The sequence below is a fragment of the Cherax quadricarinatus genome, chromosome 14 (genome assembly GCF_038502225.1).
Source record: "Cherax quadricarinatus isolate ZL_2023a chromosome 14, ASM3850222v1, whole genome shotgun sequence".
NCBI classification, from domain to species: Eukaryota; Metazoa; Arthropoda; class Malacostraca; order Decapoda; family Parastacidae; genus Cherax; species Cherax quadricarinatus.
Genome location: NC_091305.1, coordinates 50,223,119 through 50,238,391, shown reverse-complemented (window position 1 = coordinate 50,238,391; position 15,273 = coordinate 50,223,119). Strand labels below are relative to the sequence as shown.

The 15,273-nt window shown below is 39.6% G+C and overlaps 1 protein-coding gene and 1 long non-coding RNA gene across 13 annotated transcripts in view; one reads left to right on the top strand and one right to left on the bottom strand.

Moving 5' to 3' along the window:
• Nucleotides 1-15,273, top strand: part of LOC128698394 (adenylate cyclase type 1) — a 1,819,232-nt gene that overhangs the window by 1,098,166 nt on the left and 705,793 nt on the right. For all 12 annotated transcript variants that reach the window (XM_070085014.1, XM_070085006.1, XM_070085009.1 and 9 more), the window contains one exon: nt 11,255-11,430. In XM_070085014.1, coding sequence (XP_069941115.1) covers nt 11,255-11,430 — 176 coding nt within the window. The remainder of the gene's footprint in view (nt 1-11,254; nt 11,431-15,273) is intronic.
• LOC138852702 (uncharacterized) overlaps nt 1-15,273 on the bottom strand; it is a 47,288-nt gene that overhangs the window by 2,750 nt on the left and 29,265 nt on the right. The window lies entirely within an intron of this gene.

Here is a 15,273-nt window from a genome sequence, read left to right as displayed (position 1 = left end):
GCACTCTCTCACCACTCTCTTCACCTTTCTTTTACTCTCCATATACTCTGCTCTTCTTATAACACTTCTGCTTTGTAAAAACCTCTCGTAAGCTACCTTTTTCTCTTTTATCACACCCTTTACTTCATCATTCCACCAATCACTCCTCTTTCCTCCTGCCCCCACCCTCCTATAACCACAAACTTCTGCCCCACATTCTAATACTGCATTTTTAAAACTATTCCAACCCTCTTCAACCCCCCCACTACTCATCTTTGCACTAGCCCACCTTTCTGCCAATAGTCGCTTATATCTCGCCCGAACTTCCTCCTCCCTTAGTTTATACACTTTCACCTCCCTCTTACTTGTTGTTGCCACCTTCCTCTTTTCCCATCTACCTCTTACTCTAACTGTAGCTACAACTAAATAATGATCCGATATATCAGTTGCCCCTCTATAAACATGTACATCCTGGAGCCTACCCATCAACCTTTTATCCACCAATACATAATCTAACAAACTACTTTCATTACGTGCTACATCATACCTTGTATATTTATTTATCCTCTTTTTCATAAAATATGTATTACTTATTACCAAATTTCTTTCTACACATAGCTCAATTAAAGGCTCCCCATTTACATTTACCCCTGGCACCCCAAATTTACCTACTACTCCCTCCATAACATTTTTACCCACTTTAGCATTGAAATCCCCAACCACCATTACTCTCACACTTGATTCAAAACTCCCCACGCATTCACTCAACATTTCCCAGAATCTCTCTCTCTCCTCTACACTTCTCTCTTCTCCAGGTGCATACACGCTTACTATAACCCACTTTTCACATCCAATCTTTATTTTACTCCACATAATCCTTGAATTTATACATTTGTAGTCCCTCTTTTCCTGCCATAGCTTATCCTTCAACATTATTGCTACTCCTTCTTTAGCTCTAACTCTATTTGAAACCCCTGACCTAATCCCATTTATTCCTCTCCATTGAAACTCTCCCACCCCCTTCAGCTTTGTTTCACTTAAAGCCAGGACATCCAGTTTCTTCTCATTCATAACATCCACAATCATCTCTTTCTTATCATTTGCACAACATCCACGCACATTCAGACTTCCCACTTTGACAATTTTCTTCTTCTTATTCTTTTTAGTAATCTTTACAGGAAAAGGGGTTACTAGCCCATTGTTCCCGGCATTTTAGTTGACTTTTACAACACGCATGGCTTACGGAGGAAAGATTCTTATTCCACTTCCCCATGGATATAAAAGGAAAAGTAATAAGACCAAGAACTATTAAGATAAAATCAAAGAAAACTCAGATGAGTGTGTATAAATAAACGTGTACATGTATGTGTAGTGTGACCTAAGTGTAAGTAGAAGTAGCAAGACGTACCTGTAATCTTGCATATTTATGAGACAGACAAAAGACACCAGCAATCCTACCATCATGTAAAACAATTACAGGCTTTTGTTTTACACTCACTTGGCAGGACACTGCTCATTTATTGAGATACTCCATAGGTAGCTTTTGGATTCAAATAAACTCGAATACTTTATATGCATAGTTTTAAGACCAATTTTTTTAAGCAAAAGGTACAGCATAACAAATTGATGAATGCAACATCCAGCGTTACTCGAGCTCTTGTGTGTTATGGCAAAAAGATGAATAATACAGCCTCTTCTCACTTAGAGACGTACTTGTTTACTGACGCCTTGGACTTACGATGGGCTCTCTGACCAGTATGGATGCGTAAATAATGTATATTAGAGCTGATTTCCTCTGTTCTGTTTATTACAAGAAAGAGATGATTGTGGATGTTATGAATGAGAAGCTGAATGTCCTGGCTTTAAGTGAAACAAAGCTGAAGGGGGTGGGAGAGTTTCAGTGGGGAGAAATAAATGGAATTAGGCTTCAAATAGTTAGAGCTAAAGGAGGAGTAGCAATAATGTCGAAGGATTAGTTATGGCAGGAAAAGAGGGCATATAAATGTATAAATTCAAGGATTATATGGTGTAAAATAAGGGCTGGATGTGAAAAGGGGGTAATAGTAAGTGTTTATGCACCTAGAGAGAGAGAGATTTTGGGAAATGTTGAGTGAGTGCATGAGGAGTTTTGAACCAAGTGAGAGAGTACTTGTGGTTGGGGATCTCAATGTTTAAGTGGCTATAGATGTTGTGGAGGGAGTAGTAGGTAAATTTGGGGTGCCATCGGTAAATGAAAATGGGAAACCTTTAATTGAACTATATGTAGAAAGAGGTTTGGTAATAAGTAATACATATTTATGAAAAAGAGAATAAATAAGTATACAAGGTATGATACAGCATGTAATGAAAGTAGTTTGTTAGATTATGTATTGGTGGATAAAAGGTTGATAGGTAGGCTTCAGGATGTACATGTTTATAGAGGGGCAACTGGTATATCGGATCATTATTTAGTTGTAGCTACAGTTAGAGTAAGAGGTAGATGGGACAAAAGAAAAATGGCAACAGCAAGTAGGAGAGAGGTGAAAGTGTATAAAATAAGGGAGGAGGAAGCTAGGGTGAGATGTAAGCAACTATTGGGAGAAAGGTGGGCTAATGCAAGTATGAGTATTGGAGGGGGGGGGGGGGGTTGAAGATGGTTGGGATAGTTTTAAAAATGCAGTATTAGAATGTGGGGGCAGAAGTTTGTGGCTATAGGAGGGTGGGTGCAGGAGGAAAGAGGAGTGATTGGTGGAATGATGAAGTAAAGGTGTGATAAATGAGAAAAAGGTAGCTTATGAGAGGTTTTTACAAAGCAGAAGTGTTGTAAGAAGAGCAGAGTATATGGAGAGTAAAAGAAAGGTGAAGAGAGTGGTGAGAGAGTGCAAAAGGAGAGTAGATGAAAGAGTGGGAGAGGCACTGTCAAGATATTTATATACACATATATATACACACCACTCTGGGTTTTCTTCTATTTTCTTTCTAGTTCTTGTTCTTGTTTATTTTCTCTTACCTCCATGGGGAAGTGGAACAGAATTCTTCCTCCGTAAGCCATGCATGCTGTAAGAGGCGACTAAAATGCTGGGAGCGAGGGGCTTGTAACCCCTTCTCCTGTATATATTACTAAATGTAAAAGGAGAAACTTTCATTTTTCCTTTTGGGCCACCCCGCCTCAATGGGATATGGCCGGTGTGTTGAAAGAAGAAAGATTTGATATTTTTTTTTTTTATTTTTTTTATTATCACACCGGCCGATTCCCACCAAGGCAGGGTGGCCCGAAAAAGAAAAACTTTCACCATCATTCACTCCATCACTGTCTTGCCAGAAGGGTGCTTTACACTACAGTTTTTAAACTGCAACATTAACACCCCTCCTTCAGAGTGCAGGCACTGTACTTCCCATCTCCAGGACTCAAGTCCGGCCTGCCGGTTTCCCTGAATCCCTTCATAAATGTTACTTTGCTCACACTCCAACAGCACGTCAAGTATTAAAAACCATTTGTCTCCATTCACTCCTATCAAACACGCTCACGCATGCCTGCTGGAAGTCCAAGCCCCTCGCACACAAAACCTCCTTTACCCCCTCCCTCCAACCCTTCCTAGGCCGACCCCTACCCCGCCTTCCTTCCACTACAGACTGATACACTCTTGAAGTCATTCTGTTTCGCTCCATTCTCTCTACATGTCCGAACCACCTCAACAACCCTTCCTCAGCCCTCTGGACAACAGTTTTGGTAATCCCGCACCTCCTCCTAACTTCCAAACTACGAATTCTCTGCATTATATTCACACCACACATTGCCCTCAGACATGACATCTCCACTGCCTCCAGCCTTCTCCTCGCTGCAACATTCATCACCCACGCTTCACACCCATATAAGAGCGTTGGTAAAACTATACTCTCATACATTCCCCTCTTTGCCTCCAAGGACAAAGTTCTTTGTCTCCACAGACTCCTAAGTGCACCACTCACTCTTTTTCCCTCATCAATTCTATGATTCACCTCATCTTTCATAGACCCATCCGCTGACACGTCCACTCCCAAATATCTGAATACGTTCACCTCCTCCATACTCTCTCCCTCCAATCTGATATTCAATCTTTCATCACCTAATCTTTTTGTTATCCTCATAACCTTACTCTTTCCTGTATTCACCTTTAATTTTCTTCTTTTGCACACCCTACCAAATTCATCCACCAATCTCTGCAACTTCTCTTCAGAATCTCCCAAGAGCACAGTGTCATCGGCAAAGAGCAGCTGTGACAACTCCCACTTTGTGTGTGATTCTTTATCTTTTAACTCCACGCCTCTTGCCAAGACCCTCGCATTTACTTCTCTTACAACCCCATCTATAAATATATTAAACAACCACGGTGACATCACACATCCTTGTCTAAGGCCTACTTTTACTGGGAAAAAATTTCCCTCTTTCCTACATACTCTAACTTGAGCCTCACTATCCTCGTAAAAACTCTTCACTGCTTTCAGTAACCTACCTCCTACACCATACACTTGCAACATCTGCCACATTGCCCCCCTATCCACCCTGTCATACGCCTTTTCCAAATCCATAAATGCCACAAAGACCTCTTTAGCCTTATCTAAATACTGTTCACTTATATGTTTCACTGTAAACACCTGGTCCACACACCCCCTATCTTTCCTAAAGCCTCCTTATTCATCTGCTATCCTATTCTCCGTCTTACTCTTAATTCTTTCAATTATAACTCTACCATACACTTTACCAGGTACACTCAACAGACTTATCCCCCTATAATTTTTGCACTCTCTTTTATCCCCTTTGCCTTTATACAAAGGAACTATGCATGCTCTCTGCCAATCCCTAGGTACCTTACCCTCTTCCATACATTTATTAAATAATTGCACCAACCACTCCAAAACTATATCCCCACCTGCTTTTAACATTTCTATCTTTATCCCATCAATCCCGGCTGCCTTACCCCCTTTCATTTTACCTACTGCCTCACGAACTTCCCCCACACTCACAACTGGCTCTTCCTCACTCCTACAAGATGTTATTCCTCCTTGCCCTATACACGAAATCACAGCTTCCCTATCTTCATCAACATTTAACAATTCCTCAAAATATTCCTTCCATCTTCCCAATACCTCTACCTCTCCATTTAATAACTCTCCTCTCCTATTTTTAACTGATTGCTGCTGATTATCTTGGTGCTTGAAGAGTCGTTGGTCTTTTTAAATATAAATTTCAAATTAGACCAGTTTCCTCTTGTGTATTAGGGGTGCGGTGACATAGTTTTGTCAGTTTTTCTAGCAATGTTTGTTTATTAAATGCATTAAATTTCTTTAGGCGCAACTCATTCATTTAAAATGTGTTCATTGGACTTAACATACCCAAACCCTTTTTCTTGCACTTTATTTTTTCTTACAAAATCTGATTTTAGTGCAGTTAAAATATTTAAGAAGATATGACCCCCAAAAAGGGACCACAAAAAGATTGTTATCTACATTAAGTTGTTTGAACATATACATTGCACTCCATGGGGAAGTGGTGAAGAATCCTTCTGTAAGCTGCTCGTGTCATGAGAGCGACGAAAATGTTGGGAAGAAGGTGGCTAGTAACCCCTTCTCTATAAATTACTATGTGTAAAAAGAAAAAAAAACTCTTCTTTTTCAGGTCAGCCTTCCTCAGCAGGAGATGGCCAGTGTGTTAAAAAAATGTACATTGCTCATTTTTTTGCAGAATTCATTCATTTCTGTCTCCTATAATATTTTTTCCAGTTTGTATCTCTGAAATAGTGCTTCAACCATAATACATTGCTTTCTCATAATTGAGTCATTCCTGTCACAGAATGGGTGGGACTTGAAGGCATAGTAAATGAGTGCTAAAACTCACAGGCCAGTATGCTATCCATTGGACCATACCTGCTTAATATGATTCATCCAACTATGTATATTTTCTTACACCATAGGGATGTTAACATTAGCTTTACTATGACCACAAATGTAATTTTTTACAGATGAATCTCACAAGCATGACTGTGGCATGCTCTAGCTCAAGTCCCCTACCTGTGGTGTGTAGAAATATATCTAGTTGGATGAATCTTATTAGGTTGGTATGAACCACTGAATAGCACAGTGATCTGCAAGTATTAAGACTTGTTTGCCATGGGTTCAAGTCCCACCCATTCTGTGATTTTTTTTGCAGTCGTGTTATTACGATATTGTGAGTCACAGTAACTTGTCATTCCTGTTTGTGATTTTTTCTTTTTTTCTCTGTGATTGATACTTAATATTATGCTCTCTTATTTCCAGGAAAACATGATAGTTCTGTCCAAATTGATTTAGATAGTTTATGTTGGGAATTTCATTGTTTCTGTTAAACACTGAGTTCAGCATTGGCAGTATATTGTCTTCTCTCACTTAGGTTTCATTAATAAGTTTTGAATAGATAAAAACATTTCGTTGAGGAATTTAGTTAACCATTTGTTTGCTGCCCTGTCAGCTTCTTTATGGTTCAGATCCCTCATGACAGTGACCTGCCTTCTCATGGTCACTTTTCATTCATATAGCGGTTGTCTCATTTATCTGGTCATTTATCGTTTATCATGTGGGAAATTTGATTACTGTATGGATTTATTCACATTCATTTAGTTTATGCAGTTGAAATCAGTGCTGTGTATGTGTGTAAAGTGTTTATAATGTTCTATATAATTAGTTATCTATTTGTATTTGCAGTAAGGACGGAGAAGTGAGCAGTAGATCTTGGTCCAGCTTCTTAACACTGAACCAGCTGACATAAATTAGCCCTGTCATATCTATTTTTTGAACACCCTGTGTGGAGTTTGCTTCCTTTGTGTCATTGACATTAGTCAGTTTTGTTTGTTTGTTCATTCTACTCCTTTCCACATCACTGTAGTTAATATGAGTGTGAGTTATTAAATGGAGAGTTAGAGGTATTGGGGAGATGGAGGGAATATTTTGAGGAATTGTTAAATGTTGATGAAGATAGGGAAGCTGTGATTTTGTGTATAGGGCAAGGAGGAATAACATCTTGTAGGAGTGAGGTAGAGCCAGTTGTGAGTGTGGGGGAAGTTCGTGAGGCAGTAGGTAAAATGAAAGGGGGTAAAGCAGCTGGGATTGATGGGATAAAGATTTTTTTTTTTTTCAACAAGTCGGCCGTCTCCCACCGAGGCAGGGTGACCCAAAAAAGAAAGAAAATCCCCAAAAAGAAAATACTTTCATCATCATTCAACACTTTCACCACACTCACACATTATCACTGTTTTTGCAGAGGTGCTCAGAATATAACAGTTTAGAAGCATACACATATAAAGATACACAACATATCCCTCCAAACTGCCAATATCCCAAACCCCTCCTTTAAAGTGCAGGCATTGTACTTCCCATTTCCAGGACTCAAGTCCGACTATATGAAAATAACCGGTTTCCCTGAATCCCTTCACTAAATATTACCCTGCTCACACTCCAACAGATCATCAGGTCCCAAGTACCATTCGTCTCCATTCACTCCTATCTAACACACTCACACACGCTTGCTGGAAGTCCAAGCCCCTTGCCCACAAAACCTCCTTTACCCCCTCTCTCCAACCCTTTCGAGGACGACCCCTACCCTGCCTTCCTTTCCCTATAGATTTATATGCTTTCCATGTCATTCTACTTTGATCCATTCTCTCTAAATGACCAAACAACTTCAACAACCCCTCTTCTGCCCTCTGACTAATACTTTTATTAACTCCACACCTTTTCCTAATTTCCACACTCCGAATTTTCTGCATAATATTTACACCACACATTGCCCGTAAACAGGACATCTCCACTGCCTCCAACCATCTCCTTGCTGCTGCATTTACCACCCAAGCTTCACATCCATATAAGAGTGTTGGTACTACTATACTTTCATACATTCCCTTCTTTGCCTCCATAGATAACGTTTTTTGACTCCACATATACCTCAACGCACCATTCACCTTTTTTCCCTCATCAGTTCTATGATTAATCTCATCCTTCATAAATCCATCCGCCGACACGTCAACTCCCAAGTATCTGAAAACATTCACTTCTTCCATACTCCTCCTCCCCAATTTGATATCCAATTTTTCTTTATCTAAATCATTTGATACCCTCATCACCTTACTCTTTTCTATGTTCACTTTCAACTTTCTACCTTTACACACATTCCCAAACTCATCCACTAACCTTTGCAATTTTCCTTTAGAATCTCCCATAAGCACAGTATCATCAGCAAAAAGTAACTGTGTCAATTCCCATTTTGAATTTGATTCCCCAAAATTTAATCCCACCCCTCTCCCGAACACCCTAGCATTTACTTCCTTTACAACCCCATCTATAAATATATTAAACAACCATGGTGACATTACACATCCCTGTCTAAGACCTACTTTTACCGGGAAGTAGTCTCCCTCTCTTCTACACACCCTAACCTGAGCCTCACTATCCTCATAAAAATTCTTTACAGTATTTAATAACTTACCACCTATTCCATATACTTGCAACATCTGCCACATTGCTCCTCTATCCACTCTATCATATGCCTTTTCTAAATCCATAAATGCAATAAAAATTTCCCTACCTTTATCTAAATACTGTTCACATATATGCTTCAATGTAAACACGTGATCTACACATCCCCTACCCACTCGGAAACCTCCTTGCTCATCTGCAATCCTACATTCTGTCTTACCTCTAATTCTTTCAATTATAACCCTACCGTACACTTTTCCTGGTATACTCAGTAAACTTATTCCTCTATAATTTTTACAGTCTCTTTTGTCCCCTTTCCCTTTATATAAAGGGACTATACATGCTCTCCACCAATCCCTAGGTATCTTCCCCTCTTTTATACATTTATTAAACAAAAGTACCAACCACTCCAAAACTATATCCCCCCCTGCTTTTAACATTTCTGTCATGATCCCATCAGTTCCATCTGCTTTACCCCCTTTCATTCTACGTAATGCCTCACGTACCTCCCCCACACTTACATTCTGCTCTTTTTAACTCCTAAAAGATGGTATACCTCCCTGACCAGTGCATGAAATTACTGCCTCTCTTTCTTCCTTAACATTTGAAAGATAGAAATGTTAAAAGCAGGTGGGGATATAGTTTTTGAGTGGTTGACGCTATTATTTAATAAATGTATCGAAGAGGGTAAGGTACCTAGGGACTGGCAGAGAGCATACATAGTTCCTTTGTATAAAGGCAAAGGGGACAAAAAGAGTGCAAAAATTATAGGGGGATAAGTCTGTTGAGTATACCTGGTAAAGTGTATGGTAGAGTTATTATTGAAAGAATTAAGAGTAAGACAGAGAATAGGATAGCAGATGAACAAGGAGGCTTTAGGAAAGGTAGGGGGTGTGTGGACCAGGTGTTTACAGTGAAACATATAAATGAACAGTATTTAGATAAGGCTAAAGAGGTTTTTGTGGCATTTATGGATTTGGAAAAGGCGTATGACAGGGTGGATAGGGGGGCAATGTGGCAGATGTTGCAGGTGTATGATATAGGAGGTAAGTTACTGAAAGCGGTGAAGAGTTTTTACAAGGATAGTGAGGCTCAAGTTAGAGTATGTAGGAAAGAGGGAGATTATTTCCCAGTAAAAGTAGGCCTTAGACAAGGATGTGTGATGTCACTGTGGTTGTTTAATATATTTATAGATGGGATTGTAAGAGAAGTAAATGCGAGGGTCTTGGCAAGAGGCATGGAGTTAAAAGATAAAGAATCACACATAAAGTGGGAGTTTTCACAGTTGCTCTTTGCTGATGACACTGTGCTCTTGGGAGATTCTGAAGAGAAGTTGAAGAGGTTGGTGGATGAATTTGGTAGGGTGTGTAAAAGAAGAAAATTAAAAGTGAATACAGGAAAGAGTAAGGTTATGAGGATAACAAAAAGATTAGGTGATGAAAGATTGGATATCAGATTGGAGGGAGAGAGTATGGAGGAGGTGAATGTATTCAGATATTTGGGAGTGGACGTGTCAGCAGATGGATCTATGAAAGATGAGGTGAATCATAGAATTGATGAGGGGAAAAGGATGAGCAGTGCACTTAGGAGTCTGTAGAGACAAAGAACTTTGTCCTTGGAAGCAAAGAGGGGAATGTATGAGAGTATAGTTTTACCAACGCTCCTATATGGGTGTGAAGCATAGGTGATGAATGTTGCAGTGAGGAGAAGGCTGGAGGCAGTGGAGATGTCATGTCTGAGGGCAATGTGTGGTGTGATTATAATGCAGAGAATTCTTAGTTTGGAAGTTAGGAGGAGGTGCAGGATTGCCAAAACTGTTGTCCAGAGGGCTGAGGAAGGGTTGTTGAGGTGGTTCAGACATGTAGAGAGAATGGAGCGAAACAGAATGACTTCAAGGGTGTACCAGTCTGTAGCGGAAGGAAGGCGGGGTAAGGGTTGGCCTAGGAAAGGTTGGAGGGAGGGGGTAAAGGAGGTTTTGTGTGCGAGGGGCTTGGACTTCAGCAGTCATGCGTGAGCATGTTTGATAGGAGTGAATGGAGACAAATGGTTTTTAATACTTGACGTGCTGTTGGAGTGTGAGCAAAGTAACTTTTATGAAGGGATTCAGGGAAACTGGCAGGCCAGACTTGAGTCCTGGAGATGGGAAGTACAGTGCCTGCACTCTGAAGGAGGGGTGTTAATGTTGCAGTTTAAAAACTGTAGTGTAAAACACCCTTCTGGCAAGACAGTGATGGAGTGAATGATGGTGAAAGTTTTTCTTTTTCGGGCCACCCTGCCTTGGTGGGAATCGGCCCGTGTGTTAATAAAAAAAAAAAAAATTTCCAAGCATGCACTTGTGATCTTGTTGCCTCTCTGCTGAAGCTCCATATCCTTGCCTAAACTCTCTGTTCTCCACTGTATTTCATATATCATGATCAAATCCTCTCCTCTTCCATATTTATCCTGGAACTAAAGGCCTAGATTTGCAGCTTATATTTCTCATGGGAATGGCCAAAGCTAGTCTTGATTGTTCTTTTATTCTTTCTCAGTTTTTAGTGTTTTACTACTTAAGGGCTCCTCACCACTATTTCATACTCAAGAATGGGTGACAAAATTGAGGTAAAGTGGTTTGAAGGAGCCTTTTTTTTTTTTCTAGGTTCCATAATATTTCTTTTACATTTACAGGCTGTCATTGTACACACTCATAGACTTTTTTTCAAATGGACTCGTGTACAATATATGTACAATTCTATGTGCTATTTATTTCATCATGTAATTTATGATGTACTCACATCACTTGTGTTCCACTACATTAATAATTTTCCTTTTTCAGTACCATGAGGAGGTAGATGTGGGCTTCGGTAACTCTCTACTCTGTTCTCTGTTTTTGTTGCTGTTTGTGGCATCAGTGCAGGCGCTGGTGTTGCCACGCACTCTGCTCTTCCTTTTCTTGTTCCTGGCAGCATTTGTTACAATATCTGTTATGCTTATTGTTCTTCTTGCATCCAGGTATGTCTCCTACTAATTACATGTATTTATTTGTATTAACTATAATTGTATGTCTTTCAATGGGAACATCATAATAGTCTTGGTTGTCAGAGATACTGTACATCTAGGTCTCAGTTTTTGCAAGCAGTACATTCATGAGAGCTGGCACAAAGAGTGATATTGTAAAGATTGAGATCAGTATAACAAACTTTTGATCCTATTCATCCTCAGTCTTAACACTAACATTATACTTCAGTAACCAAAATAGGAGTTAATGTAAACTCAACATATATACACTGAGATATAGTTTTGTTGTATATTCTGGTGATGAATCCTTAACCCACCCTGTCAGCTTAGCTGTGTTCTTCATGCCTTTCAGTGAACTTTCCATGAAAAATATAGTTAGGGAGATCAGCCATATTTTTTTTTTTAACACGTCGGCCGTCTCCCACTGAGGCAGGGTGACCCAAAAAGTAAGGAAATCCTCAGAAAGAAAATACTTTCATCATTCAACACTTTCACCTCACTCATACATAATCACTGTCTCTGCAGAGGCACCAAGATACAACAGTTTAGAAGCATATATAAAGATATATAACATATCCCTCCAAACTGCCAATATCCCAAACCCTTCCTTTAAAGTGTGAGCATTGTTCTTCCCATTTCCAGTACTCAAGTCTGGCTATATAAAAATCAGCCATATGTCAATAATTAATTTTTGGGAATGAGAAAGAGGGAGGGTTGAGTGAGAGATTGTTGTTTTACATATTTGTAGCTGTAGGAGCAGAGCTAGGTTTTTAGTGCAGCATCTTCAGTATTTATTTACTTAATTTTTTTTTTTTAGAATTCCAGTGGTTGTTGCACATATTACCTGTTGTTGTGGCTGAAGCAGAATCAGTAGGCCAAAATTATGCTCATCTACTTTATTGTATAAATGGTCTCCCAAAAACAAACACAATAGATGCCACAAACCATAAATGAGGATTGAAGTTATGTTCATCACTATCTCTTCCCAATAACCATCCTGTATTATAGGACTACATTCACCACTCACTTCCCGATACGCAATATTCCTTCTCTCTTAACCCTTTCAGGGTCCAGACTCCCAATCTGAAACTTGTCCACAGGGTCCAAGAATTTAAAAAAAAAAAATTTCTTATATTTTCTCATGAAATGGTAGAGAATCTTTTTCTGAAGGTAATAAAACAAAAAGTATGAAATCTGATGGAAAATTTACGAAGTTATGCTCATGCAAATTTTGCTACATCAGCAATATTTTCCCATTACACAAATAACCCGTACATAGAAGAGAGAAGCTTACGATGATGTTTCGGTCCGACTTGGACCATTTATAAAGTCACTTTGTAAATGGTCCAAGTCAGACCGAAACGTCGTCGTAAGCTCCTTTATTCTACGTGCAGGTTATTTGTGTATCGTTCCAGTCACGGTATTGTGCTTTTTTTTTTTTTATGTATATTTTCCCATTGGCGGTTTTGCCCACTCTGACTCCCATTTTAGGTCAGTTACATTATTCCAATCGACCAGATTCTTAACTATTTTGCTAGTATGTATGTAATCTATTTTATCAACCGAGCACAAGAAATTGCCTAATCAACTATTTCAACTACACAGTAAAGTGATTGGAAATTGGTGATTTGGCCAATTTGACACAAAGTTCAAAATATTAGTTTCAAAACAGGGTCCAGAATAAACAATGCAGGCATTCCTGGCACTTAAATAACATTTCTTTTTTTTTTTTAACAAGTCGACCGTCTCCTACTGAGGCAGGGTGAATCCCTTCACTGAATATTACCCTGCTCACACTCCAACAGCTCGTCAGGTCCCAAATACCATTCGTCTCCATTTACTCCTATCTTACCTGCTCACGCACGCTTGCTGGAAGTCCAGACCCCTTGCCCACAACACCACCTTTACCCCCTCCCTCCAACCTTTTCGAGGGCGACCCCCTACCCCGCCTTCCTTCCCCTACAGATTTATACACTCTCCATGTCATTCTACTTTGATCCATTCTCTCTAAATGACCAAACCACCTCAACAAACCCTCTTCAGCCCTCTGAATAATACTTTTATTAACTCCACACCTTCTCCAAATTTCCACACTCCGAATTTTCTGCATAATATTTACACCACACATTGCCCTTAGACAGGACATCTCCACTGCCTCCAACCGCCTCCTTGCTGCAGCATTTACAACCCAAGCTTCAGACCCATATAAGAGTGTTGGTACTACTATACTTTCATACATTCCCTTCTTTGCCTCCATAGATAACATTTTTTGCTTCCACATTTATCTCAATGCACCACTCACCTTTTTTCCTTCATTAGTTCTATGATTAACCTCATCCTTCATAAATCCATCCGCTGACATGTCAACTCCCAAATATATGAAAACATTCACTTCTTCCATACTCCTCCTCCCCAATTTGATATCCAATTTTTCTTTATCTAAATCATTTGATACCCTCATCACCTTACTCTTTTCTATGTTCACTTTCAACTTTCTATTTTTACACACACTCCCAAATTCATCCACTAACCTTTGCAGTTTTTCTTTAGAATCTCCCATAAGCACCGTATCATCAGCAAAAAGTAACTGTGTCACCTCCCATTATGTATTTAATTCCCCATAATTTAATCCCACCCCTCTCCTAAACACCCTAGCATTTACTTCTTTTACAACCCCATCTGTAAATATATTAAACAACCATGGTGACATTACACATCCCTGTCTAAGATTTCCTTTTACCGGGAAGTAGTCTCCCTCTCTTCTACACACCCTAACCTGAGCCTCACTATCCTCATAAAAGCTCTTTACAGCATTTAGTAACTTACCACCTATTCCATATACTTGCAACATCTGCCACATTGCTCTCCTATCCACTCTGTCATATGCCCTTTCTAAATCCATAAATACAATAAAAACTTCCCTACCTTTATCTAAATACTGCTCACATATATGCTTCAATGTAAACACTTGATCTACACATCCCCTACCCACTCTGAAACCTCCTTGCTCATCCGCAATTCTACATTCTGTCTTACCTCTAATTCTTTCAATAATAACCCTACCGTACACTTTTCTTGGTATACTCAGTAAACTTATTCCTCTATAATTTTTACACTCTCTTTTGTCCCCCTTCCCTTTATATAAAGGGACTATACATGCTCTCCACCAATCCCTAGGTACCTTTCCCTCTTTCATACATTTATTAAACAAAAATACCAACCACTCCAACACTATGTCCCCCCCTGCTTTTAGCATTTCTGTCATGATCCCGTCAGTTCCAGCTGCTTTACCCCCTTTCATTCTATGTAATGCCTCACGCACCTCCCCCACACTCAAATCCTGCTCTTCTTCACTCCTAGAAGATGATATACCTCCCTGGACAGTGCAAGAAATTACCACCTCCCTTTCTTCATCGACATTTAAAAGTTCCTCAAAATATTCTCGCCATCTACCCAATACCTCCATCTCCCCATCTACTAAATCCTCTACTCTGTTTTTAACTGACAAATCCATTCGTTCCCTAGGAGTTCATTACCTTTGTAACTAGTTCAGCTATCATAACTTTGGGTTCCAGTCCCTGGACCCATTATGTACCTCTGTAATCTTCTGACTACTGCCCACAGGATGGGTATGGGGTGCATAATAAAGATATTAAACAAAACTCCCTAGGCTTTCTTAACTTGTTTAACTCACACCAAAATTTTTTCTTCTTTCAACACACCGGCCGTATCCTACCGAGGCAGGGTGACCCAAAAGGAAAAACGAAAGTTTCTCCTTTTACATTTAGTAATATGTACAGGAGAAGAGGTTACTAGCCCCTTGCTCCTGGCATTTTA